Source organism: Pteropus alecto, unplaced genomic scaffold (assembly GCF_000325575.1).
Source record: "Pteropus alecto unplaced genomic scaffold, ASM32557v1 scaffold10, whole genome shotgun sequence".
Taxonomy (NCBI): Eukaryota; Metazoa; Chordata; class Mammalia; order Chiroptera; family Pteropodidae; genus Pteropus; species Pteropus alecto.
The window spans coordinates 7,570,725-7,594,957 of NW_006431210.1; the positions used below are offsets into that span (position 1 = coordinate 7,570,725).

At 37.4% G+C, this 24,233-nt stretch overlaps 1 protein-coding gene and 1 long non-coding RNA gene across 2 annotated transcripts in view; one reads left to right on the forward strand and one right to left on the reverse strand.

The window, feature by feature from the left end:
* Nucleotides 1-1,370: 1,370 nt before the first annotated feature.
* Nucleotides 1,371-7,558, reverse strand: LOC112470257. The gene is made up of 2 exons (XR_003042902.1): nucleotides 7,305-7,558; nucleotides 1,371-4,346 (listed from the first exon to the last, which is right to left on the reverse strand). It is a non-coding gene; the product is annotated as an uncharacterized LOC112470257 (long non-coding RNA).
* Nucleotides 7,559-7,689: 131 nt separating this feature from the next.
* Nucleotides 7,690-24,233, forward strand: part of PDCD6IP (programmed cell death 6 interacting protein) — a 53,736-nt gene continuing 37,192 nt past the window's right edge. The window contains exons 1-3 of the mRNA XM_006905732.2: nucleotides 7,690-8,052; nucleotides 18,030-18,084; nucleotides 19,304-19,373. Of these exons, the coding sequence (XP_006905794.1) occupies nucleotides 7,844-8,052; nucleotides 18,030-18,084; nucleotides 19,304-19,373 (334 nt within the window). The 5' untranslated portion in view covers nucleotides 7,690-7,843. The remainder of the gene's footprint in view (nucleotides 8,053-18,029; nucleotides 18,085-19,303; nucleotides 19,374-24,233) is intronic.

Here is a 24,233-nt window from a genome sequence, read left to right on the forward strand (position 1 = left end):
TCACACTGCCTCAATCAGGACTGTCTTTCAGTTGTTATCAGGACATTGTGACTTCACCATCATCATGGACATTCTCTTACTTTGCTGTCTTGTGTTGAAATCTGCTATTTTCTGTAATCCATGTCTTCCTTTTTCTCAGAGTACTCCCTCATTTTAGTGAAAACAAAGTGATTGGGTGATGTACTAAATAGAATGTGCCCCCTCCAAAGATTCAAATCTCTAAAATTTGTGAATGTTTCACATTCTAATCTCTGAAACTTGTGAATATTTCCTAAATGGCAAAAGAAACTGCAGAAGTGATTAAAAGGACCTCGAAATAGGGAGATTATTCTGGATTATCCAGTTGGGTCCAATGTACTTATGAGACTTTATAGGAGGGATGTAAGAAATTAGAGAGAGTAGGGGAAGGAGGGAGGGAGGAAAGGAGGGAGGGAGGGAAGACGGAAGGAAGGAAGGAAGAAAGGAAGGAAGGAAGAGAGAGAGAGAGAGAGAGAGAGAGAAAGAGAGAGAAAGAGAGAGAGAGAATGAAAATTGGTTTTATATGTGAAGGAAGGGGCCATGAGCCAAGGAATGCAAGCAGTCTCAGGAAGCTAGGAAAAGACGAGGAAACTGATTTTCCTCTAGTGCCTCTGGAAGGACACAGACCTACCAATGACTTGATTTAGGAATTCTGACCTCTAGAGCTGCAAGAGAATAAATTTGGATTGTTTTAAGCTACTAAGTTTGTGGTAATTTGTTATAGCAGCACTGGAAAACCAAAAGGTAGTGATTTTTTCAGATCTTACAAGTATTAAAGTGTTTAAATTCAATCTTCTCACTAATTGATATTTTGGTTGATTATACCATTCAAGGTGGGAAGACATTTCCCTTCAAAACATTGACAACACTGTTCCATGTTTTCTTCCTGCAAATGTTGAGAAGCACAGTCATTTTTATTATGATTCTTCATATGTAACCTTTTCTTTTTCTTCTCTGGAGACTAGAGCATCATCTTTTTCTCTAATGATCTGTTCCTTCACAATACTTGGGTCTTTAAGAGTATAAAATTCTGTGCGTTAGAAAGCTGGTGCTTTAAAATTCCATAAATAAAATTGAAAAGCAAACAACAAACTAGAGTAAATATTTGCAACGTTTGCAATAAGGGGTTATTATCCTTATAATAGAAAACACTCTTACAAATCAATATGAAGAATAAGTTTTCCAAAAGAAAAATTAAAAACAGTAATTCACAAAATACAAAAATGGCTAAGAAACACATGAAAAAATCCATAGCCTCAGTAAAAGTAAAATAAATGCAAATTAAAATTGTGAGAAACTATTTTTCACTTTTCCAATTGGTGAAGATTAAAAAAACAAATAGCCAATGTTGGTTAAGGTTTTAGCACTTTTTATGTTGTTGATAGAAATGTAAAGTCATACATCTATTTCAGATGAGGTACAATTTTGTCAGATTGAAAACTTTAAAAAATGCTCATGCCCTTTAACATTCACTTTTGAAATTTATTCTAAGGAAATATGAATGTGAATAACGATTTAATACCATCTTGGCCATGTTGTAATATTGAGAAAATGGAAGCAGCCCACATACGCAACAATATAAAGCATGAAAATCACTCCTATGGCAATAGGAAGTTTTAGCAGAACATAGTAGTAAAGTTATACTATAAAAAGTGATCAGTATTGGTAAGAAGTTGACTCATGGGTAAGTGAAATGAGAATTACTACCATTTAAAACTGGCAGCTGCATCTCTGTTAGTGGAGGTCCCCCCAAAACCCTTTGTTATTGAAGGAGGTTTCCTTTTAATTAGGTAAATGTTAAGGCAAGCAGGGGAAAGGTGTAGCCGGACACTTTGGGAGCTGTCAACACTGCTCTCTTCACCATGATCTTTGGTACACAAGTGATGGGAGAATAGTCAGCAAATTTTCCCAAAGACTAAGGAGCTTTCTGGGAAGAAAGTTATTGAGACCCTGACCACTTTCTTCAGGAGGGTCAGTGTTACTACATCGCCTCTGATGCACTGCAGTGGCCCTGACCTGAGATGGCAGCAAAATACACCAGGGCTGTTGAGGGAGAAAGGAAAGAAGAGAGAAGAGCCTGGATTGTTTATCTGGGCTTAACATCACTAGTTGGGAGGATAAGTTTCTAACTCGGTCTTTATAAATTTCACTCTAGCATCACAGGTGTATTCTAGAAAAAATAGCCCTTGGCGTTTGTAACTTTGTAACTGCAGACTGCCCGAACATTTACGTTTTAATAGCTCCATCTTGTGAAGTCTTGATATAGCATATCTTCTGTGTTTTAACAGTGACATCTTGTGGGGGCAGAGGGAGAGACTAGGAGTCTATGAGGACTGTAAAAGTTTTCCATCTCCCAATTTTTCGTTTTTCATTTTTTTCATTTTTCCAGTTTTACTTATATAATTGACAAATGAAATTGCAATATAAGGTATACATGATACTTGATATACATATACATTATGAAAAGATTCCCACCATCCAGTTAACACACCCATTTTTGTCTTGTGAGAACACTTAAGTTCTATTTTCTTAGTTAATTTCAATTATACAATACAGTATTTTAAACTATAGTTACCATGTTATCATTAGATTCTTTATTCATTTTGTAACTGAAAGTTTGTACCCTTTTACCAACTTCTCCCTAATTCCCCTACCCTAAGATCCTGGCAATCACCACTCTACTCTGTTTCTACTAGTTTGACTTTTTTTCAGATTCCACATCTAAGTGATACCATGCAGGCAGTATTTGTCTTTTCCTGTCTGGCTTATATAATTCAGCATAAGGCCCTCTGGGTTCATCCATGTTGTTACAAATGGCAGAATTACCTTCTTTTTATGACTGAATAATAATCCATTATACAGCTATATCTTTATATGGATAATCACATTTTATTTATTCATTGGTCACTTAGGTCATTTCCATACCTTGGCTATTGCGAATAATCCTGCAATGAACATAGGGTTACAGATATCTCCTTGAGATGATTTCATTTTCATATGGTAGGTCCATTTTTAATTTCCTGAAGAACCTCCACCAGTTTACATTCCCATCAACAGTGTACGAGGGCTCCTTTTTCTCCATATTCTAGCATTTGATGTCTCTTCTTTTTGACAATAGTTATTATAACAGGTGTGAGGCAATATCTCATTTTGGTTTTGATTGTACTTCTCTGATGATTAGTGAGAACTTTTTCATGTATCTGTTGGCCATTTGTATGTCTTCTTTGGAAAAAATGTCTATTCAGGTTCTTTACTCATTTTTTAATGTTTTCTTTAGGGTGGGCTCTTGAGTTGTAAGAGTTCCTTACGTATTTTGGATAGTAACTCCTTATTGGATAAGTGGTTTGCAAATATTTTCTCCCATTTCATAGGTTGCCATTTCAGTTTGTTGATGGTTTCTTTGCTGTGCTGAAGCTTTTAGTTTGATGTAGTCCACTTGTTTATTATTGCTTTTGTTGCCTTTGCTCTTGGTGTCAAATCCCCCCTCCCCCCCCAAAAGAAATCACTGTCAAGGACAATGTGAAGGTTCTTACCCCCTATGTTTTCTTCTAGGAGTTTTGTGGTTTCAGGTCTTACATTAGTTTTGAATCCATTTTGACATGTTTGTGTATAGTGTAAGAAAGGAGTCCAGTTTCATTTTTTCACATGTGGATATCCATTTTTCCCAGTACTATTTACTGAAGAGAGTATCTTTTCTCCATTATATATTCTTGGCTCTTTTGTCAAAAATTACTTAACCATTTATTCATGGGTTTATTTCTGGACTCTCTATTTAGTTCTATTGATCTATGTACCTGTTTTTGTGAAATACCACACCGTTTTGATTGCTATAGCTTTGTAATATAGTTTGAAATCAGGGAGAATAATATCTCCAGCTTTGTTCTTTCTCCAAATTGTTTTGGCTATTTAGGGTCTTTTGTGGTTCCAAACAAATATTATAATAGTTTTTTTCTATTTCTGTGAAAATTCCATTAGAATTTTGATAGGGATTGCATTGAATCTATAGATGGCTCTGTGTAGTATAAACATTTTCACGATACTAACTCTTCCAATCTTTGCATCTTGTTCAATTTCTTTCATTAATGTTTTATAGTTTTCAGTGTTCTTTCACCTACTTGGTTAAATTTATTCCTAAGAAGTTTACTATTTTTGATGTTATTAAAAATGAGATTGTTTTCTTAATTTCTATGATAATTCATTGTTACTGTATAGAAATGCAACTGCTTTGGTATATTAATTTTGTATTTTGCAGCTTTACCGAATTCATCTATGTTCTCATTGTTAAAACCAGTTGTAAGCAAGATCGATCCTTTGGACTTTTCCTGAGCCTATGTGGAAGGACACAAATATACAGGAGAAATGATGTATTGTATGACTTTCTCCTTAGTTTAATTTAAAAGTCCTCAAGAAATTCAACCCTTTTTATATTCCAGTTCCTAATTTTTCTCCCCTATTCCTAGGCAATTATTTCCATTTGTTCAATCAGTGAGGGTAATGATGGGTCCAAAAGAACTAAGGATTATCAGGGAGGAAAATCTATAGATTTAATATCCTTTAAAATATTACACTGAGAATAGATTCTAAAAACATATTTTATGAAGTTTCAATACACAGATGGAAAATCGATGTTATTATAAGCAAGTTTGGAAGCAGTAAAACTCCTCCTTGGAATGTATCACTAGTGCTCCCCAATATTCAGTTCTTCCTTCCCAGGCATACAGAAAACTACGCTTCCCAGTTCCACTGCAGTTTGATGGGTTAGGTGAAAGGACTAGCCAGTGAAATGTGAGTAGATGTGAGAAGGTTAAGGTTGTGAAAACTTGCTGTGTGGTGCTACAGATTCTCTCTTCCCCTTTGAATGTGGAGTCTCAGGTTGAAATGGCTGAGGTACAAAATCAAACTAGTCTGGATCACTGAGACAGTGCTTAGAGGACAGCTACTCTGTCCCTTTAGACTTTGAGTGAGCAAGATACAAATGTTTATTATGTTAAGACACTGAGAGTTTAGAACTTTATCATCAGAGCACAAGCTAGCCTATCCTAATATACCATCCTCCTTTGGCCACTGTTATTTTGATAGTAGAAATCTAATTTTTTTTTTACAAGTAATGAAATTCAATTACTTATTCAAATATATTTCCTGAGTTCTTATAATGTGCCAAGTATTGGAGATATAACGGTATATAGAACACAATTTTTGTCTTCAAGGAATTTATATTCTAGAAGAGAATTCAGAAAAAAATTAAATCAATGAACAAATTACTTGCAAGTTAGGATAAGTATTATGAAGGAAATAAACAATGGCTGAGCTAGATATTAACACATGGGGAATCTACTGTAGATGGTATAATGGGGAGCAGATATTTCAACTGAGATATGAAGGGAGAAAGTATTCTAGGTCATATGAGGAAAGAAAGATCTTAGTGAGTTTGAAAAACTGAAATAAGACTGATGTGACTGTGCAGTAATAAATGAGGAAGTGGCAAAATATTAAGTTGAAGAGCTATGCAGAGATAGACCATGCTATGTTAAGTAGTTTTGATTTTTTTTAGGTTCTATCACATAGGATCACCTTAACCTTCTTTTGATTGATGCCACAAAACTAACCACATCTATGTTCATTTCCTTTTCCCCTCCATCTGCCTCAACAAATGACATATTTCTCATCTTTCTGACAGTTAAGCCCTCTCCTTGTACCCTTCCTGCTCTGGTTACCCCTTCCTTTCCTCTTACTATGCACTTTGCTTCTTTGGTTATCTTCAGATCTTCTGAATTTTCATTCTCTCTGCTACCTTCTGTCTTTGTAAACGCTGAATCTGATACTATATTTCTTGATAGCTTCTGACCTATTTCTTTTTGTATTCTTTTATAGTTCCAGGGCTTAAAAATAATTTGTAAGTCGACTATCAGTTCTCAAATAAGATCCCTTCTTGGAGCTCTAACCTCACACAACTGTCAATTTAATGACTCCACTTGAATGTTTGGGTATAAACAGTCTCCATTCCCTGCTCCCATATGTGGATTATCCATCAGTTCTCTTTATAGTATCAGTAAACCACTCCGCCAACCACTCAGATGTTCAGGCTTGAATGCCAGGAGCATCCTTGATCACTCCCTTTTCTTCACCTTCCTATTGTTTTTCAGCAAATTCTTCAATATTTAATTAAAAAATATATCAACTTGGCTCACTCCTGCTAATGTTAGCTTTCATGAACTCTTGCCTGGATTTCTGAAATGGTCTTATGATATGCCTCCCAGCTTCCATCTTGCTTTCTTCTAATGCATCTCTACACAGCAGCCAGAATAGCTATTTTATTTTAACTTAGAATATTTTAATTAAATTAAAATTTTAAAAAATTGTGGTAAAATAACATTTTATAACAAAAGTAATATGTATGCTGTAAAAAACTACATAAAAAGATGGGCAAAAATATAGAAAATAAAAATAAACATTTCTACTTCCAAAGATTACAATTGCTAACATCTTTGGGTGTAACCCTTCTAGATCTTTCTTCATAGTACATAAAAGCATGTAAGTGCATTTTGTTACCAAAATGAGATGTTGTAACATATATACTGTTCAGTGACTTGCTTTTTTCACTTAATAATTTCTGCCTTCCATGGCAATACATTTTCTTCTTATACTCAATCCATTTATATTCAAATTTCCTCAATTCTTGAAAATGCATTTTGTAGGTGGCCTATTCAAACCAGGATTCAATCATAGAGTAGTGGCTTTTTTCATAACAATAAATTGAAGAGATGGGGCTAGTTAGCTTGCAAGATGTTTCACCTTCTGGACATTTACTTGTGGCCTTGGATGCACAGGGTGGACTTTTAAAAGTAATTGTATAATACCGCTATTATCAAAATGCCACTTACATTTTCCTTTGTTTTATTCTACAATACCAATTCTTTAGCATGGCATACAAGGTTCTGAATGATCTGATGTCTGCTTACTCTTCCAACTTTATTTCATTCCATTCTTTACTTGCTTTTAAGTTTTTGTCACACCATTTACTTCAAGTCTCTGAACATGGGAAGTGCTGCCTCCTAGGGCCTTTGCACCTGCCGCCTCTTGCTCTGGAAGGCTCTCCCTTGCCACTCTTCCCTTCTTCTAATGTTAAGCATTTTCTCTAACTGAAAGTCACTTTAAGTTTACGTTCTCGGAAAAGACTTCTCTAATTATCCCGTTTAAATTAGATTCTTCCAAGAAACTCTTAATATCTCACATTCCAAGAACTGTTTTTTCTATCATGATGCTTTTTATAGTATCTGCGTTCTTACCTGAAGTATAAAGTGCACAATGGTAGGGACCTTGCCTTCTAAGCTTTCTGTAAACTCAGTACTTGTACACAGCAGTCCTCTGAATAAACTACCACAAGTCACAATAACGCTGAGGTTGTAAGGTCTTGCACATGTCACCGCAAACTGTGGCGGCGGGCAGTAATAGGAGTACCTCACCGAGTTGTTCCGGTGGAGGAATGGTTACTTTTACAGGAAAGCGTCTGTCCATTCGTCGCAACAGTAAGAAGGAAGGTGAATATTCCGCATGCTGAGGAAGCCAGGAGCTCACCGCTCGGCCCAGGCCCAGCTGGGCCCAGGTGTGCTGAGCCACCGCCCGGACTTCCTCACGTGACTGCGGGCTGCGCGCCGACGGCGCCTGCGCGGGAGCTCCCGGAAGTTGCCGGACCCGAAGCGCAGGCCGAGCGCGCGCGTCCGTCAGCCCGTAGGTCCGCCAGTCCGCCAACCCGGTTCTCCAAGCTCCTCGGCCTCTTCGCTGTCCCGCAGATTATTTGGCTGGAACGGCCACCGAGGTGCTTGCCATGGCGACGTTCATCTCGGTACAGTTGAAAAAGACCTCGGAAGTGGACCTAGCCAAGCCACTGGTGAAATTCATCCAGCAGACGTACCCGAGCGGCGGGGACGAGCAGGCCCAGTACTGCCGCGCGGCCGAGGAGCTCAGTAAGCTGCGCCGCGCCGCTCTCGGTCGCCCCCTGGACAAGCACGAGGGCGCGCTGGAGACGCTCTTGAGGTGGGCCTGGGGCCGGGCCCGGGGACGGTTTTTGCAGCCTGCTGCCCTACTTCCTTCCTTCGCCTTTCCGTTCCCTCCCTTACCCACTCGGCCCTGTCCCGGCCGCCCCGCCCTGGCCTGGCCAGGCGCGTAGGTGTGGTCTACTGCATTCCTTCCTAGTGAGCTGAGCCGCGCCTCTCACCACCGCTGACTGCCTGCTTGTCCTGCCGGCTCGCCACAGCCCTTGATCCGCCTGGGCTTGGTTGATCAGATACCTGGGAGGAACGGTCTGCCACGTACTGATCTCTCGTGCCACATTTGTGCAGAACTAGTTTTTTCACTTTTTTTAGTGTGTGTGGGGGGTGGTCTCTGAGACTCTTTTACTCCGTTTTTACATTGCCGTCTTAAGACTTGCTTGACCAGATTTAGATTTCAAATTAGTAGTTGCTTGAGGGAAGTGGGAGAATCGGGACACTGGAACAAATATCTATTAATCACATTGTCTACTTGAAATGAGCCATCATCTTAAGTTCATAAAATCAAATGACATGGAGAATTCCAGAAGTTAATTGCTACAGTTATTTGAAATTAAGCTTGAGCGACGCGATCGAATGTTCAAGATAAATTGCTTACAGTCAGCTTGTTCACAAACAAGTATGCACAAAATGGGTAAATTTGTTATTTTAGCAAATGCTTATTGAACTCATGCTGTATTTAATGAGCGTTCCTTTTCTGGTTCTTTCCACTTAGGATAGCAGAACATTTTATAGCACTTTATAGTATAAAAATTTCTTTCACCTACTTCGTTAATGATCTCATTTCTACGTGTAACATTCTTGTTTCATAGGAGAAAAAGCTCTATTAGGATGTAAGTAAAGGAAGCCCAGGTTAAACCAGCTCGTTTGTTTTGGTAACTGAAAAGTCTAGGAATATTGCTTCCTTAGCCTTAGGGAGCATTAGAGATCATCTTGTCTCCATGTTGACTCCCTCTTAGGTGAGCTTTTGTTCCTGTATTGGGAAGGAGAGCCACTGGCAGCTCTACTGTAATTACAGTGCTCCATAACACTGAGGACCTTACATAAGAGAGTGCATTTTTCCTTAGCTCTGGTGGAAGTCCTTGAAAGGCCTCTGATTGGATTGGCTTGTGCCTATTTATAATGGTGGGAAATGAGCTAATTTAATTCCCTTGTCTGAGTTACTCATCTGGTTTAATTTCTCCATTCCCCATGGATCAAAGCAATATGGACTGGAGAAAAGCTGGTTCCCCAAAAGGAGAATACTGAATAGATTGCTCAAAGAGATTATGACCTCTTGGTGTCAGTTTAGAAGTTAAGACTATTAGGTTGTGGAGATCATTAGTTTGATACTAAATATAAGCATTTTTAAAAAGTTAATGTAGGACTACCCACACATTCTTTATAATTAACATACTTTTAAAAAACTCAAGCAGTTTTTATATAGACATGAATTGTATTCAGTGAGGATTTTCCATTAGTAGTATTAAAAACACCATGGGTGTAATGAACACTGTAACAGTCGTGTTGAATAGATTAGGTTTGTTTTGGTCCCCACCCTTAAGGAACTTAGAGTCTTCAGAGACAGTTGCTGCATGGATTCGGGACTAACAGAGGAGAGAGAGAATAATGGATTGTAGTTCTGATAGGGTTCAGCCTTGAGCTTCAGAATTTCATTTATTCATTCCATTTTTCTTTTCCCAGGCATAAATGTGAGAACTGTTCCTAGATATTAGGGTTGTTGCAGAGATAGTCTCTTTGAAACTAATATTTTATTAGTCATCTTTATATTATTTTTAGAGTATTCATTAACAACTATGATTTTTTTCCACTTCTGGCTCTTCTAGTGGGGTTAGGGTAAGCTAGTAGATATACTGCTGTCTATTAAATTTTATAATGGAGGTATGTACAAAAGTTCTTTGAGTATATATATATGCTGTAAAAAAATCAAATATTTGTGAGACATTTAGTGAAGCAAAATATTTTTTAATACGTTTGGATAGTTTTGTAAACTGAACACTAACTTACATATTTTTAATTTAATAAACTTTTTAAGTAAAATTTTCAGAAAAGGGGGGGTTAAGTTAATTTCCAAAGAATAGAGGCTAGTTTGGTATGTCCTGGTACACAGCTCCGTGAATAGGTACAGTGATGGACTTGCCTTTTTATTATTACTAATGTGTAGCTGCTCTATGAAAATTTTCTAAAATATACATTTATCTGTAAGATATGGAGAATGAACGTCATCTTTTATAAAGTGTCTTTAACTAAAAATTGATTAAAAGAGCCTTAGTAAATGGTGAACTTTATTCTAGGGTGATCAGATGGGAACCCTGCTGGTTGTTTTTTTGGGGAGACTCCAGATATCAGCGTCCTTGTTTTTTGTGGCAGTATTTTAGAGCGAAAGCTTCCAGTCTGCTTCCATGAAAAAGCTGGTTGTCAGCTTTCTGAAATATGATCAGGGGAACGAGGTTGGGGATTTTAACAGTTATGTATACAGTCTTTTTATATCATCTGTGGTGCCTGTATTAGGTTTGGATTCAGCTGCATGTGATCTCAAATTATCAGCGAGTTAAGTTATGATTTTATTGTTGTATAAAAAGTTGGTAGATAGGTAGTTCTGGCAGTCCAAAGATGGTCTAGTGGTTCTGTGAAGTTCATCAAGCTCAGGCTCCTTCCTGCTAACTCCTCTGTAAAACCTAGAATCCTTGATCTCAGGGTTCAGATAGCAGTCATACTCAAGTTTCAGACAGTGGGATAAAGGAAGGGAGAAAGGAGGCAGAGGGCCCAACCTCCAGAATGTTTCCTGGAAATTGCTCCACGATACCCTGCTTATAATTTTTATTGGCCATTATGTATGTCCACATCTCATAGAAGGGTAGGATAGGAAAAGGAATTAAAAAAAAATTTATATTTTAATTTTTTTCAATTATAGTTGACATACAATATTTACATTAGTTCCAAGTGTACAACACAGTGATTAGACATTTCTATAACTTATGAACTGATCACCCCAATAAATTCAGTACCCATCTGACACTATACATAGTTATTACAATACTACTGAGTATATGCTATACTCTACATCCCCATGACTATTTTGCAACTACCAATTTGTACCTCTTAATTCCCTCTCCAATCCCCCTATCTCCCACCTGCAGTCTGGCAACCATCAAAATGCTCAGTGAGCTTGTTTCTGTTGTTTATCTAGTTATCTGGATTCCACATATGTCATTGGTCTTTCCCTGACTTCCTCCACTTAGCACAGTACCCTCTAGCTCTATCCATGTTGCAGATGGCAAGATTTCATTCTTTTTTATGGATGAGTAATATTCCATTGTGTGTGTAACCTCGTCATCTATTGATGGACACCTAGGATGCCTCCATATCTTGGCTACTGTAAATAATGTTGCAGTTAACATATGGATTCACTTGTCCCTTCAAAGTGGTGTTTTGGGTTTCTTCAGATAAATTCCCAGAAGTGGGATAACTGGGTCCTTCTTTGTCTCTTATTATAGCCTTTGATTTAAAGTCTGTTTTGTCTGGTATAAATATTGCTAACGCCAGCTTTTTTTTGTTTGTTTCCATTTTCATGAAAATGAATCTTTTTTCATCCCTTTAAGTCTGTCTTTTGATCTGAAGTGAGTCTCTTGCAGACAGCATTTGTAAGGATCTTGTTTTATATCCGTTCAGCCACTGTATGTCTTTTGATTCACGCATTTAATACATTTACATTTAAAGTAATTGTTGATAGATATGGCATTATTACTATTTTATTGTTCATATTTTTAATTTTTTCTTTTTTTTTTTTTCTTCTTAAAGAAGTCCCTCTAACATTTCCTGTAATATTGGTTTGGTGACGATGACCTTTAGCTTTTTCTTACTTGGGAAGCTCTTTATCTTTTTGAAGCTCTTTATCCTTTGATTATAAATGATAGATAACTTTGCTAGGTAGAGTAATCTTGATTGTAGAACTCGCTTTTCATAGCTTTGAACATTTCTTGCCAGTCCTGGCCTGCAACGTTTCTCTTGAGAAATCAGCTCACAGTCTTATGGGAGCTCCTTGTAGGTAACTAACTGCTTTTTATCTTGCTGCTTTTAAGATTCCCTCTTTGTCTTTAACCCTTGGCATTTTAGTTATGATGCATCTTGGTGCGGGCCTCTTTGGATTCCTCTTGTTTGGGACTCTCTGCACTTCCTGGGCTTACATGTCTATTTCCTTCACCAGGTTAGCGAAGTTTTTGGTCATTATTTCTTGAAATATGTTTTCAGTCCTTTCCTCTCTCTCTTCTCCTTTTGATATCCCTATGATGTGAATATTGGTACACTTGATGTTGTCCCCGAGGCCTTTAAACCAGGGTTCCCCGACCCCTAGGCTGCAGCCCGGTATTGGTTCATGGCCTGTTAGGAACTGGGACACACAGCAGAAGGCAAGTGGTGGGAGAGCCAGCTAGGTTTCATCTGTATTTGCAGCCACTCCCCAGTGCTGACATCACCGCCTCAGCTCCACTTCAGATCATCAAGCATTAGATTCTCATAGGAGCACTGGTCCCTGCTGCCAAAAAGGTTGGGGACCACTACCTTAAACTATCCTAACTTTTTTGGATTTCTTTTTCTTGTTGCTGCTGTTCTGATTGGGTGTTTTCTGCTACCTTGTCTTCTAAATCGCTGATTTGTTCCTCTGTTTCATCTAATCTGTTGATTCCTCCTAGTGCATTCTTCATTTCAGTTATTGTATTCTTCATTTCTGACTGGTTCTTTTTCTATGTTTTCTGTCTTCACTTTTATGTTTTCTTTCTCTTTGTTATGTTCTCACTGAGTTAATCCCATAAGTTCATTGAGCATCTTTATAGCAAGTGTTTTGAACTCTGCATCTGGTAGATTACTCCATTTTGTTTAGTTCTTTTTCTGGAGCTTTGTTAATTTCTTTCATTTGGGACATGTTTCTTTGTCTTTCCATTTTGGCTCCTACTTGTGTTTGTTTCTATGTAGTAGGTAGGGCTGCTATTTTCCCCAGTATTAGTAGAGTGGCCTTGCCTTATGTAGTAGGTATGCTATGGGTCCCAGTGGCACAGTCTTCTCTGGTTACCTGAGCCAGGTGCTCTAGGTATGTCCCTTGTATGGGTTGTGTGTGCCCTCCTGTTGTAGTTGAGCCTTCGTTGCTGTTTGCTTATCAGTGGGAGGGATTGACCCTCAGGCTGATTGGTTCTGATGACTGGCCATGACTAGTGGAGAAGCTGTTGTGCAGGGGCTGACCCTACTGAGCAGAATTTGCTTTAGCAGGGCTCTAGTGACTGCCCTGTCTACCTTTTGGGTGTGTCGTCCTCAAATATGACCCTGGGTGGTGCTCTGGCTCTGACTGAAGCTGGGGCCTCCTGGGAGTGGCCCTGCCTCAGGCCAAGTTCAGCTGCAGCCTATGCCCTGCCTGGAGCAACCAAGCAATCTACAGATAGCTGCTACCCATGTTGGGCTTGGAAGTGCCTCCAGAGGCCAAGTCAGAAACCAAGGCCAGCTACTGCTAGCTCCGGGCTTAGGGCTGCTTAGCAAGAGGTATGGGGCATACTGGGGCCAGATGCCACTTGTTTGGGGTTTGTGAACCTTTGAGAGATTTTAGGAAAGTCCACAGCATGAGCCAATGCAGGCCCTTTGTATGGAAAATCCACTGGAAGTAGACTGAGTGGGCTCACATGTTGGAAGGGGTGGGGTCTCAGGGGATCAGTGGGGCGACCTGTGTTAGCTACCTTAATGGAGCTTAGATATAGCACCCGCCTGGGTCTACAGTCCGGATGGGGAGTTAGGGGTAGGTGTAGTGGTGGAGGGGGAGTTCCACAAAAGAGCAAAGTGCCCTCTGTCAGCACTTCTCTCTTGGGAAAAAAACTGCCCCTCTAGCCCTCGCCCTGAAGCCAGACAACTCAGTTCCTCCCCCAAATGTCCTTGGTGCTTTTCTAGCTACTGCCCCAGCACTGGAGCTCAGAGCAAGTGAGTCTTGTCAGTGAGTAAGTCTATGTGCAGGCCCCTTACAAGGACAGTCTGTGACCCCCTCAGCCCTTCCTTTCACTGAGCCACAATCTCCACTGGTTTTCACAGCCAGAAGTTGTGGGGACTTCTCTTCCTGGCTCTGGAACCCTGGGCTGGGGAGCCTGGTTTGGGACTGGAACGAGACCCCTTGCTCTCTGGGAGGAACTCCATAGCCACGATATTTCTTCTGATTCTCAATGCCCCGTCGTGGATGTGGGGCGAGCCCGCTTCTCATCTCCGCTCCTCTTATCAGTCTCGAGGTGACCTCTTCTGTGTATCACCAATTAATTGTAGGATTTCTGTTCAGATAGACTTTGGGTGACTCCCAATGATGGCTATTCTGTAGTTTAGTTGTAATTTGATGTGGTTGTGAGAGGATGTAAGCACAGTGCCATCTTGACCGGAAGCTCAGGAATTTTTATTAAAGACAGACACGTACCCAGCTAAAAGCTGGGGTTAGGAGGAAGGGAAAAGAATGATGTAGGCAATTAGCACTTGAATCCATAGCCTCCCAGGTCCCATCCTGTCCACTTAGCTCTGCTTGATCCCTACCTTAGCTTGATATCCCTAACATTTCCAGTGAGTAAAAGTACTCCCAGAGTAGAGGATCTGTTAGCCTGAAGGTTTCTTTCAAAGATTTTCCTCCACACCTTTTCTTCCCAGCCTCACATTGAATTCCTGACTTCAGTGATACCTCATGCTTAATTCAGATCCTTTCTGGCTTCTCTGGTATGATTTGGCTTATACTTTGTTAGCCTAGGCAGCTCTATTTTTAGCTTTTTCTGCTTTCACTTTTTGGAAAATTTAATTGAAATCTCATACACTGTTGTGCTCTTTCCCATTCTTTTTATTCTTGTGCATTTTTATCTTTTTAATTTTAAAATTTTTAGTGGAATTTCGGGAGTGAGCAGAAAAGGGTGTTTATTCAGATCTTTGTTTAAGTGGAAGAGGGTATCTGCATTTTCAGCTTTCCACAGTGGTTGTATCAATTTATATTCCCATCAGCAGGCGTATGTGAGTTTTTTATTCCTCCATGTCCTTCCTAATACTTTCTGATTAATAATTCAAATTATTCCTTTTTGCTAAATTGGTGGATGAGATATGGTACCTTGTTTTAGGTTACGGTGCCCTGATTTCTCTGAGGTCCAGCATTTTACATTTATTGGTCAATTAGTTAATTTTTCTTTGTGTTGTCTGTTCTTTTTCTTTGCCCATTTTCTAGGTTGCTTGTTTTTTTCCTTAATAATTTTTAGGAGTATTTATTTACCTTTGTTGGCTGTTTATCCTTTTCCATTGTGTATATTGCAGATATCATCTCCAGATCTGTTACTTTTCTCTTAATTATGTTTATGGTATCTTTTTGACAGAAGTTCTTGCAAAATGTTTTATTCTTCTCATAATCTGTAGTTAGTTTTTTTCTTATTGCTAATGTTGTGCATGTATTATACGTGTGACTTTCCCCCTTGATCAGATTTGCTAAAGGTTCGCAGCCACCTTTTTCTTTTTTAAAACTAAGTCTATGATTTTTTGGTTTGTTTTCTGCTTTTGTCATTCACTTATTTTCTTTTTCCTCTTTTTTTTGTATTGAATGATTAGCTTTTTATCTTTTTTGTTCTTCTAATACATTTATTGTAGGACCGTATATTATTTCTGAGTCTGCTTTTGGCTGTATCCAACTGGTTTTGATATGTTGATATGTTGTGTTCTCACATTTATTTTTTAATAGTTTGTAATTTTAGTTTTGTTTAACTCGAGTAATTTATGTAGATTTTGTAAAATTTCTAAATAGATTTGTCTGTCATCCTTTCGTGGCTTAAAATTTAGTTTGTTGCATGATGGAATTTTTTTTTTTCATCTGTAAAATAAAGTTGATGGAACTAGTCTCATAATTTTTCCAAGCACTAGTGTTTTATAGTGCTTTAAGTACAATAATATGCTCCTATACAACCACAGTACAACTTTCAAAATCAGGAAATTAACATTGATTGAATATTACCATTTAATTCATAGAATTCATTAAAATTTTGCTGATTCTCCCAGTAATATAGTTTACAGGTCCAGAAATGAATCTGGGATCCTCTGTTGCCTTTAATTGTTGTCTCTTTAGTCTCCTTCAATCTGGAACAGTTCCTCAGTTTTTCTCTGTCTTTCATGACCTTGACATTTTTGAAGAGTACAAGCTAGTTACTTTGTAGAATATCCCTCAATGAGGATTTGGCTAATATTTTCTTGTGATTTATGCATTTTCGGCCGTTAGTACCACCAAAGTGATGCTATGTTCCTTTAGTGCCATTAGAAAGAACACCATGTTGATTTGTCCCGTTGCTGGTAATGTTAGCTTTTATTCCTTGGTTAAGATGGTGTCTGACATGTTTCTAAACCTTATGATTAATAAGTGTGTTTTAATAATTAGTATTTGTGGGGAGATACTTTGAGACTATGTAATATCCTGTTTCTGTCAAACTTTCATGTTTTAACATCCATTGATGAATCTTACCTGAATCAGATATCATATTCTGAAAGGTGCCAAATGCTGATTTTTCTAACTTGATTATTTCTTCCAGATTTATTAGTTGGCGTTATACAGTACGGTAGAGCTTTTCCTATTCACCTGTTTATTTACTTCTGAATGGTGTTCTTATTTTTCTCCATGGGCTATGATCTGTTTTTTATTTTACCTAAGTTGTTCTAGACTTGGCCAGTGGGAGCCCTCTAAAGCTAGTTTGTGTGTTCTTTTGACACGTCTGCATTATTTTTTGAGTACTTCCTCTGGCATAGCAAGATATTTTAGGCTTGAATCTTCAATTTTCTTAGTCACAGCCATGGAGTCAGTCATATCTCTAAGGAGTACTGGCTCCTTTTAATGCAGAACATTATTTACCTGGGCACTAGGTATGCTTATTGCTACCTAAGTGTTAACTGCTTGTAGACCCTCTCAGCATATATGTTTAAGAAATACACACACACACACCCCCACACACTTGTTTTTGTATCTTTCACCTATATTAAAAAGTGAGTTCACACCGATACTTCCAATTCCAGTCCCAAGACAAAGAGTTTATTCTAGCCTTCTCGCTTCCCTTATTAGTAACTCCTTTCTCTGTTAGAAACTTGGCTCCCACTCTCTTCAGTTTATTTATTTGATTGCTTAGTTATTTCTGTAATCAAACTGATGACCATGCCAGCCAAGAACATGGTCTCAGATATGTTGTCCCTCCCTCCAAAACGCTAGCCTCAGAAATAATCATTGGACACACAGCCCTGTTGAAGGGTGTCTGGATGGGGATATAAAGGAAGGAGGATATATTAGAGGCCAGTTAGAAAACTTCGCCTTGGACACCCCCCTCATCCTCCTTGCAAGCTGTTGAGGGGGAAGACTGCTTCATGTTTGATGATATTTCTGGCTGTTCTCTGGAGACTAGATGGAAATGAATGATGAAGGAGGAAACAAGACAGGGAGGTTGACTAGGAAACTTTCGCAATTAGTCTGCTTTAAAGGGTGGATAGCAGCTTTGATGAATCGTGTGGCACTGGTGGGGATGGACACAGTGGACATGCCCAAAACATATTTGAAAGTTGGCAAAGCTGTTTTCAATGAGCAGTTTATCAGAGATATTAATTTGTCCAAAGGATAGAAACAGTTATCCTAATAAGAAATAGTATTTTAATAAATATTTTGGTTTCCTTGGCAGACATTAGTTTGCTTTTGGCTAGTAATAGTTGATAAATATTTTTATTTGGTGGTGAGTATGAGTTTTCACAGTTTTTTCAGTGTGTGCATTTCAGCTTCTGGGTTACATGTTAAAAGATGATGTTTATTAACTTCAGAATGGCTGATTGAATTTTATTTGTGGCCACGCAAAATAAGCATGAATAATTTTAGTATATTCTTTAACCAGTTGTATTTACATAAACGTATATAATATTTAGCTTTGGTAATTTTTAATTTTGCTCTTTTTTTTTTAGATATTATGATCAGATCTGTTCCATTGAACCTAAGTTCCCATTTTCTGAAAACCAGGTAAGTCATTAATTTGTTTTAAAGTTACATGATAATGGCAAATCACCCATTTCCTCCCATCCATGGCATCATTTTATTAAAGTAAATGGTGCCTCTTCACTCTCTTTAGGTTTTTATGAGACTTTAAACATACACATTAGAAGCTCTTAGACCCATCTGGTATGACTTTGTGTCTTTTTGAAGAATGTTTCCTGGAATTCTATTCATGTCATTCCTCAGTCACTTCTGGGCTCATGCAGAGCATTGGGCTGTTTTTTTTTTTTTTTTTCCCTTTATTGCTTTTTATATTAATAGGACCTGTTGACTGATTAAACTATAGTGTTCTTCCCTTTGGATTTATAGAATTAAGAAGGAAACTAGGACTTATCATAGTGATCACTTTTTTAGGGATATAAATGTTGAATAACTATGGTATACACCTGAAACTAATACAATATTGTATGTTAGCTATATTTTAATAAAAATCTTTGGGGGGAAAAAGAAGGTAACTATAATTCAGGAATTATTAGTCTCAGTTTATATACTTTAAAAATTGTTTGCACGTTATATTTGCATACAGTGTTGTAAATCTTGTTATGGTTAGATGTTATACTATAAGAATGCCAACTTTTTCTAAAAAGCTAAATATTGAAAATGCTGATGATTTCTTACAGTTTTATTTGAGAGACTTGAAAGTTTTTAATTCTATGACATTTCTAAATTTTACAATAGTTTATGAAAAGTAAACATTCTGTTACTTAAGTTTTTATAGGTGAAATAATATGTTGAGATTTGCTTTATAATACTCCAGGAAAAAAGTATGTGTGAGTTTGGATGAGTGGTGGGTGGACAGGGAAAGTGAGAGTGGGATAGATGAACCAAGAAGGGCAAAAGGAGGTTCATTATGTTATTTTTCTTTAGTTTTGTGTATTAAGTTTTTATTCTGTTCAATCCATTGTTTGTTTATAAAGAATGAGATCGTGTTTTTAGGAGAAGACAATATATGTACAATTACTGAAGCAGAGTGACCATTCGAAATAACAGTGCTAGTATTTTACTTAAAAAAATTTTATGTTCTAGCAAAAGGAAAAGAAATTGGTTGATTAAAGAAGATACTATATTAGGTTGAAACTTTTTTTTTGTCTTTTTCCCTCATTGTGGATTTTTCTTTGAAAAAGACTTAATATTTAATGAGGTTCAAGAAGAATCATAATTTTCTGTTTTCTATCTTTCTATCCAGATCTGCTTGACATTTACTTGGAAGGATGCTTTTGATAAAGGTTCACTTTTTGGAGGATCTGTAAAGTTGGGTATGTAATGTTTTAATAAAAATGATAGGAAACTTATTTTAGGTTTTTAAAATTGCTCTTCTAATGATTCTTTTAGAATAATAAAATTTTTTACATTTCATTTTCTTTTTAACTTCAACTTTTAATGTAATTTCCAAATATTTGTAGAGAGCCTATGCCTTGCCAGGCACTGTCCTAGTTATAAAAGTGAATAAGACAGTTGTACTCAGGCTGGTTGGTAAGACAGCTGATTAGTCTATGAATAAACTTAGGGGAGCATGGATGAGGAAGTTAATTCTGCCTGTTGAAAGTAGCAATGTTCGAATTAGGCCTTGAAGGATGAATTTGTTTTTTCCAGGTAGAAAATAACATTCTAGGTAAAACATTATATCCAAAAGTCAGAAGAGTGAAGGCTTTTTGATCCATTAGCTTGATAGATTAACCTGTCTGTGCCTTAATTTTCTCATCTGTGTGAAGTGGGGAAATCAGTGCTCAGTAAATATTAGCTGCAATTGATAATAATAATATACATAATTATATATATTATAGTACTTATGTATTATAGAATATATACTATATACAATTATATAATACTATTATGCTTTGCAAATTATATGTAGTACATGTTAATGTAATCTTAATGATTGTTAATACTTGAAACCGTAGGTTGAATTGGGGATTATGGAAGGTGAAGACATTGGAAAGTAGATTGTGAAGAGTTGTAAATAGTATACTCATGAGTTTTGTACTCTTCCCTCATATGTTAATAGCTAACATTTATTGAGTACTTGTTCCATCCAGGCACTGTGAAGGGGCTTTACATATTATCTTACTGAATTTCCCAATAGCTCAATGAGGAAAGGCACTGTTATTACCAGTTGAACATACTGGTTTAGAAAGATTAAGTGAGTTTCTAAGGTCATCTCGTAAGGATTTAATGAAGCCGAATATGAATCCAGAAAGCCTAACTCCAGAGACTATGGAGAAACAGACCACTTAGGAAACTAATGAGAGATGGGTGAAATTAGACAAGGACTATATGTGGCTCAGAGGAGAAGAGATAGGACTGAGAGACGTTTCAGAGGTGAAACTGACTGGGTCTGCCATTAGAGGGAAGAGTAAGAGTTGAGAGTTGACTCTAAGATTTATAACTTGATTTGACCTGTTGGATCTTTATCCCTTTCAATAGACAGGTCGAGTTTGACTTTTCTATATTATGTCTGGGTAGAAATTTTTCTTTGACATTTGGAAATAATGGATTTAAAGCTCAAAAGAGATAGAAACATAGTTTTGGGAACAGTTATCATTAAATGATAATTAATTTATCCTCTCTAGTAGAGTATAGATTAGGAAAAGTGTGAAAGCTAGAGCTAGAGAATATAACATTCAGGGGAAATAGTGGAAGAGATTTCTGGGAATGAGGCTGAGAAAAAGCTTTGAGATCTCAGAGGAACCAGGGGAAAATAGAGACATGGAATTGAATACCAGAAAAGTTTCAAAGAGCATGTAGTCCAGTGGTTCCTGAACCTGGGTGCACATTAGAATTACCTGGGGAAATGTTAAAGATATGTCTGTTATCTAAGTTACAGAATGCCAAGTGTGATAGGAGGAAATTTCAAGGCAAGGCACTGGAATTAGTATCTTTGCAAATATCTCTAGGCGATTGATGTTCATCCAGTTTGGAATGTTACTGACAGAGGTCAAGTCATGTAAGGCTGGAGAAGTCATTGGATTTGGCAATGAAAGAAGTTTCACTAGGGGCATGCCGAAGACGCCAAATTGCATCAGGTTGAGGGGTGGACCAGAAGTGATGAAATGGAAACAGCAAATGGGGCTTGTTTATTTTGAAAAAATTGTAGTAAAGATTTGGCGATAAAGGGAGTATTATACTGAGAGAGAGGCAAGGCCAAGGAAAGGATTTTTAGTGCTATTGTGACAAGCAAATTTATAGACTGAGAATAAGGAGCAGATGGCAGGAGAACTAGGAAATACTTAAGTGAAATAAGTTAAACGATGAACCAAGTTCCTGGAAAAAGTGGGAGGCAAAAAAAAGCAATGAAGCAGGAGATAGTTCATCAAGGCATTTCTAGTAGCGAATATTGAGAATTAAATGTCCTTCAATAATATCATAAATAAAGCATGGGCTACTCATTCATTAGAATATTATGTAATTTTAGAATACTGAGAGTGATAATGTAAATATATATCTGACATTCAAAGCTATGTCCATAGAATATTGAATACAAGGCCAGTTACAGGTCAGAGCTACTGTATTATTATCAGTGGGTGACTCTGGGAGGTGTAGGATATTGGTGAGTTTTAATTTCTTTTATTTTGTTGTTTTTTTAAACAGTTCTTTGAATTTTAGAAAAACTTATTTACAATCCAGCTATTTTCATTTTGAAAAGCTTAGTATGAAAAAGAGGAGCACAGGTAAACATAGGAATTGGATATTAAGGTAAAAAGGCTTTTCAAAGCAAGGAGAATTGAATATTTTTTAAAAGACCTGATTTAAGTTTAGATTTGATAGAAGAAATCATAATGGAAAAATATTTAATTATAGGAAAAAAATTTTTCACAAAATCTCTTTTACATGAGAAATGTCAAGATAAAATTACTGACTCCGGCCTGGTATGATGTTTGTGGGAAATATAATAGACTGGGATTATATATCTTGTATATAAAAGTTTACCCTTATCTGTCACTTGGGCTGTATTTCATTTTCCTTGAAGTTCACTGACTTTTTGTCATATAGTGAGACTAGTTGCTTCATATTTAGCCATGACTTTCTTATACTGCCCTGTGGTGTGCATGTGTTGCTCCATCACAATACACATTGTGTGTTTTTATCATATTTGCTAGATTTTTGATACTCTCAATCTTCGTATTTCTCTAGAGTCCCCCATTTCCCGAGAGTCTTATTTATGGCATCTTCTGTTTTCTTGCTTGACTCTGGACTGTTCTCTCCAAAGATGCTGCATAACTAGCATCCTGGACTGTTATTGCTCCCTTAGTTAGAGCCATTGTTTTCTGGATATTGTGTCTTCCTTTTTTGGTGGAGTATTTTCCTAAGTAACTTTCTGAGAAAAGGTCAACTTTGTGAATCCCTTCTTTCTGAAAATGTCAGCATTCTGCCCTCACATGAATTTGGTTTGAAATTCTGGCACCTGAGTGCTTAGGTCAAAAACTTTGGAGTCATTCTTGAAACTATTTGACTTTGTTCCCCACATCCAGCTAATTTACCAGCAAATCCTAGCCGATTTTTCTTTAAATATATTCCAAATCCAGCCACCTCTTAGCACCTTTATTGCTGACATTTTCCTCAGAGCCACCATCACCTCTCAGCACCTTACTGCAGCAGTTTAGTCTCCTGCTTTCACCAGTGTTGCTTCCTGCAGTCTGTTGTCCATAGTGTGGGCTGAGTGATTTTCTGTTCTCTGTTGACTTCCTACCACATTCAGAGTTAAACCTAAAGGCTTGACAGCATAAGTTCTCTCTCTTTTACCTCCCTGACATGCTTGCCTACGCTTATTGTTCCCTGCTCTTTTTCCCAGCCATACTGGCCTTAATATATATTTGTTGAATTAATTAGAATTATCTTTCTTCAGAAGTTGAAGGTATTGTTTCTTTGCCTTTCACTATCCAGTGTTACTGATGAAAAGTCTTATTTTTGTTCTTTTGTATGTGAAGTGTTTCTTTTTTGGGGGGAAGAGTTTTACAATTTCTTTTTATCCTTTGTGTTTAGAAATCTCAAAAGATCTAATTGGTTTTCATTTTGTTTCTTATATATGGCAATTATAGTTGCCCCTTTCAGTTTGAAGAGTAATATCTCCCTTTTGCTCTGGAAAATTTCCTTATATTTCTTTGATAATTTGTTCTTCACTTTTTTTTTTCTTCTTTTTGGACTGCTTAGTTAGATGTGGGCTGTTCCGAGCTACTCATAACTCTTACATTTTCATTTCTTCGACTTTATGAGCTGCCTAGATATTATTTTTTAACATTCTTTTGAAAAGCTTTTAGCAAACAGTTTCCAGGAGTCTTTTCTTATTCATGGATTGTTCTTTTTAAAATAACATCCTGTTCTTGTTTTATTGATGTACTATCTTTGAGTATGCTAATTAGTATTTTTGAAATGTTTTCTATTATCAGAATCATCTTTGTTTACTTTGGGCACAACGTTTCAGTTGACCTTGATCTTTATTTTGTTGTAGGCTTTCACATCCTGGTTATTCTAGATTTTTCATATATTTATTTTACAAAAAGCAGGTTAGAGTAGCTGGTGTGTATGTCTGCTTCACTTCAGCGCAAGGAGGCTAGAACTGGGTTGGAGGCAAGCTGAAACCTGGCCACTGTTATGAGGGAGACTACTGAAACGATATAGCAAGGAAGGTATTACTTTAGGGCACTGCTCTGTGGCCATAAAGTTCTGATTCTTCTAGATGGTTTGTTCAGTGTTTTGTTTTCTAAGGAACCTTTTGATTTTGCATGGTGCTCAATGCTTGGCACATCATGTAGGATCTTGACTCATCACTGTGATTGAATTTGTCTTTTTTTTTTTGGTGAAAAGGTAGATAACATAGAATTTATTACCTTAGCCACTTTTACATCCAGCACTGTTGAGTGTGCTCACATCGCAGCGAAAGAGATCTCCAGACCTCTCGGTCCCGTGAGACTGAGCCTCTGCTCCCTTTGACAGCAGCTCCTCTTTGCGCCCTTTCCCCTCATCCCTGGTGACCACCATTCTTCTTTTTTCTGTGAATTTGGCTACTTGAGGTATGCAGCATAAGTGGAATCATATAGTATTTGTCTTTTTGTGATTGGCTTATTTCACTTAGCATAGTGTCCTCAAGGTTCATCTGTGTGGTAGCATGTGATAGGATT